Genomic DNA, 4,306 nt, shown 5'->3' with positions numbered 1-4,306 from the left:
CTTTTGAATTTTGGAAGATTTTGGAATTGCCCCAAATTCCCAATTTTGGGGCCAGAATTCGCCAAATTTTGGGTCCAATTTTCCAATTTTGGGGTCAGGATCCTTTTTTTAAATTTAGGGGATTTTAGGGGAATTTTAGCGGAATTTTGGCAAATTTTTTGGGGGAATTTTGGGGATTTTTGGAGGGATTTTTTGGGGATTTTTTAGGGGGATTTTTTGGGGGGATTTTTTTGGGTTTTTTGGGGGCAATTTTGGGTTTTTTGGGGGGATTTTTTAGGGAATTTTGGGGATTTTTTGGGGGGGGATTTTTTTGGGAATTTTGGGGATTTTGGGGGGATTTTTTGGGGATTTTTAGAGTTTTATTGGGGAATTTTGGGGGATTTTTTTTATTTTTAGGGGCAATTTTGGTGATTTTTTGAGATTCTTTGGGGCAATTTTGGGGATTTTTGGGGGGGATTTTGGGGTTTTTTTTGGGATTTTGGGGATTTTTTGGGAATTTTGGGAGGGTTTTTGGGGAATTTTGGGGGATTTTTTTGTTTTTAGGGGCAATTTTGGTAATTTTTTGAGATTTTTTGGGGGATTTTGGGGGGATTTTTTTGTGAATTTTGGTGATTTTTTGGTGAATTTTGGGGATTTTTTGGGGCGGATTTTTGGGGATTTTTTGGGGAGGATTTTTCGGGGAATTTTGGGGGATTTTTTGGGGGGGATTTTTTGGGGATTTTTGGGGGATTTTTTGGGGATTTTTAGAGTTTTATTGGGGAATTTTGGGAGATTTTTTTTATTTTTAGGGGCAATTTTGGTAATTTTTTGAGATTCTTTGGGGCAATTTTGGGGATTTTTGGGGGGGATTTTTGGGGGAATTTTAGGGATTTTTGGGGGATTTTTTTTTTGATTTTGGGGATTTTTTGGGGTTTTTTTTTTGGAATTTTGGGGAATTTTCGGAGATTTTTGGGGGGAATTTTGGGGATTTTTGGGGGTTTTTTTTGGGGAATTTTGGGGATCTTTCGGGGAATTTTGGGGATTTTTGGGGGATTTTGGGGGGATTTTTGGGGGAATTTTGGGGATTTTTGGGGGGGAATTTTGGGGATTTTTTTGGGGAATTTTGGGGATTTTTGGGGGATTTTTTTTTGGGATTTTTGGGGATTTTTGGGGGGATTTTTTTGGGGATTTTGGGGGTTTTTTTGGGGGGATTTTGGGGGATTTTGGGGTTTTTGGTGCACCTTTGGCCGGGGGGCCCTGCTCGGATCCCGGCATGGAAACGTCGTCGTAATCGTCCTCGAAACTGTCGGGAGAGGCTGGAAAGGGGGAAAAACAGGAAAAAATGGGAAAAATGGGAAAAAATGGGGAAAAATAGGGGGGAAATGGAAAAATGGGGGAAAATGGGGGGAAAATGGGGGGAAATGGGGAAAAAATGGGGGAAAAATGGGGGGAAAATGGGGGAAAACAAAGGATAAAGAGAATAAAAGTGGGGAAAAATAGGGGGAAATGAGAATAATACAGGAAAAAATGGGGAGAAATAAAAAAAAGGGAAGGAATGGGGAAAAAATGGATTTTTTAGGGGATTTTAAAGGAAAAAATGTTGGGGTTTTTTTATTTTAAGAGGAAATTAATTTGATTTTTTGGGGGATTTTAAGGAGAAAAACTGAATTTTTTTAATTTTAAAGGAAAAAAATATATTTTTTTTATTTTAAGGGGAAAAAATGGATTTTTTTAAAATTTTAAGGGGATTTTTTTTTTATTTTAAAGAAAAATTATTTTTTGGGGTATTTTAAGGGAAAAAATATTGGTTTGGGGATTTTTTTGGAATTGTAAAGGGGAAAAAAAAATCGATTTTTTGGGGATTTTCCAGCCAAACTTCGAGCAGAATTTCCATTCGTGGTGGAAAATGAATCAGCCAAAATCCTGGAAAAATGTGGAAAAATCCTGGAAAAAAAGGAGGAAAATTGGGGGAAAAAGGCGGAAAATTGGGAAAAAAAGCGAATTTACCTGGTCTGAATCACCCACCGGGGACATCTTCCCGGCCACGGAGTAAATTCCTGCAAAAAAAGGGAAAATCAGGGAAAAAAGGGAAAAAAAGGGAAAAAAAAGGGAAAAAATGGGGGAGAGAAGGGGAAAATTGCAAAAAAAAAAGGAAAAAGGAGGGGGAAAAATGGGGGAAAAAGGAATAAAAGGGGAAAAATGGGGGGGAATTGTAAAAAATGGGAAAAAAGGGGAAAAAGGAGGGGGAAAAATGGGGAAAAATGGAGAAAAATGGAGGGAAAAGGGGGGAAAAAAGGAGGAAAAAGTGGGATAAAATTGGGGGGGAAATGTGGAAAAAAATTGAGAAAAAAGGGGAAAAAGGAGGGGGAAAATGGGGAGAAAAAGGGGGAAAATGAGGGAAAAAATGGGAGAAAATGAAAAATGAGGAAAAAATGAGGAAATCTGGAAAAGAGGAAAATATGGGGATGGAAAGGTGAAAAAATGGGGAAGAGAAAAATGGGAAAAAAGGAGGGAGAAAAAAGAAAAAAAAGGGGGGGAGAAAATGGGGAAAAAAGGGAAAAATCCAAAGAGAAAAAACGGGAGAGAAATGGGGGGAAAATTTGGAAAAATGGGAGAAAAAATGGGGGAAAAAATAGGGGAAAAAATGGGATGAAATTGGGAATGAGGGGTTTAGGTCGGAAATAAAGAATTTAGCCAGGAAAGGGAAAATTTGGGGATTTGAGAGGGAAAAAAAGGGGGAATTAACCCAGAAAATGAAGGAAATCGGGGATTTGGCCGGGAAAATGGGATTGAAGCCAGAAAAAAGGAGAATTTTGGGGATTAGTTCCAAAAAAATGAGAATTTTGGGAATTTAACCCAGAAAAAAGGAGAATTTTGGGGATTTGTTCCAAAAAGAAGGAGAATTTTGGGATTTAATGCAGAAAAAAAGGAGAATTTTGGGGATTTATTCCAAAAAAAGGAGAATTTGGGGGATTTAACCCAGAAAAAAAGGAAAATGTGGGGATTTATTCCGAAAAAGGGGGATTTTCCCAAAAAAAGGGGGAATTAACCCAAAAAAAATAAGGAAAATGAGGATTTAGCCTGGAAAAAATGGGATTTAAGCCCGAAAAAAGGAGAATTTTGGGGATTTAACTCAGAAAAAAAAAAGAATTTTGGGGATTTATTCCAAAAAAAGGAGAATTTTGGGGATTTATTCTGAAAAAGGGGGATTTTCCCAAAAAAAGGGGAATTAACCCAGAAAATGAAGGAAAATGGGGATTTGGCCTGGAAAAATGGGATTTAAGCCAGAAAAAAAGAGAATTTTGGGGATTTGTTCCAAAAAAAAGGAGAATTTGGGGGATTTATTCTGAAAAAGAAGGAGAATTTGGGGGATTTAACCCACAATAAAAGAAAATTTGGGGGATTTTTTCCGAAAAAGGAGAATTTTGGGGATTTAATGCAGAAAAAAAAAAGGAAAACTTGGGGATTTATTCCGAAAAAGGGGGATTTTCCAAAAAAAAAGGGAGAATTAACCCAGAAAATGAAGGGAAAATGGGGATTTGGCCAGGAAAAAATGGGATTTAACCAAAAAAAGGAGAATTTTGGGATTTGTTCTGAAAAAAGGAGAATTTTGGGGATTAATGCAGAAAAAATGAGAATTTTGGGGATTTGTTCCAAAAAAAGGAGAATTTTGGGGATTTAACCTAGAAAAAAAGGAGAATTTGGGGGATTTTTCCGAAAAAGAGAATTTTGGGGATTTAACCCAGAAAAAAAGGAAAATGTGGGGATTTATTCCGAAAAAGGGGGATTTTCCCAAAAAAAGGGGAATTAACCCAAAAAAAATGAAGGAAAATGAGGATTTAGCCTGGAAAAAATGGGATTTAACCCAGAAAAAAGGAGAATTTTGGGGATTTATTCCAAAAAAAAGGAGAATTTTGGGGATTCAACCCAGAAAAAAAAAGGAGAATTTTGGGGATTTGTTCCAAAAAAAGGAGAATTTTGGGAATTTAACCCAGAAAAAATGAGATTTTTGGGGAATTTATTCTGAAAAAAGGGAGAATATTTTGGGATTTATTCTGAAAAAAGGAGAATTTGGGGATTTAACCTAGAAAAAAAAAAGGAGAATTTTGGGGATTTAACTCAGAAAAAAAGGAGAATTTTGGGGATTTGTTCCGAAAAAGGAGAATTTGGGGGATTTATTCCAAAAAGGGGATTTTCCCCCAAAAGGAGGACTGGGGGTACCTGGCTGCCGCTGCAGGCGCTTGGGGCCCAGCCAGTTGCCGTAGGTTTCCTGCTGCGCCATCCCGAGCCTGCACAGGGACCCCAAAATGCTCGGGGACCCCAAAAA

General features: G+C 37.5%; 1 protein-coding gene across 1 annotated transcript in view; it reads right to left on the bottom strand.

Moving 5' to 3' along the window:
- The window catches only part of CLEC4G (C-type lectin domain family 4 member G), a 19,661-nt gene extending 18,407 nt beyond the window's left edge, over positions 1 to 1,254 (bottom strand). The window contains exon 1 of the mRNA XM_064401990.1: positions 1,221 to 1,254. Within this exon, the coding sequence (XP_064258060.1) occupies positions 1,221 to 1,254 (34 nt within the window). The remainder of the gene's footprint in view (positions 1 to 1,220) is intronic.
- Positions 1,255 to 4,306: the final 3,052 nt, after the last annotated feature.

The sequence above is a fragment of the Passer domesticus genome, chromosome 34, assembly GCF_036417665.1.
Source record: "Passer domesticus isolate bPasDom1 chromosome 34, bPasDom1.hap1, whole genome shotgun sequence".
Classification (NCBI taxonomy): domain Eukaryota; kingdom Metazoa; phylum Chordata; class Aves; order Passeriformes; family Passeridae; genus Passer; species Passer domesticus.
This window is presented reverse-complemented; position numbering and strand designations above follow the sequence as displayed.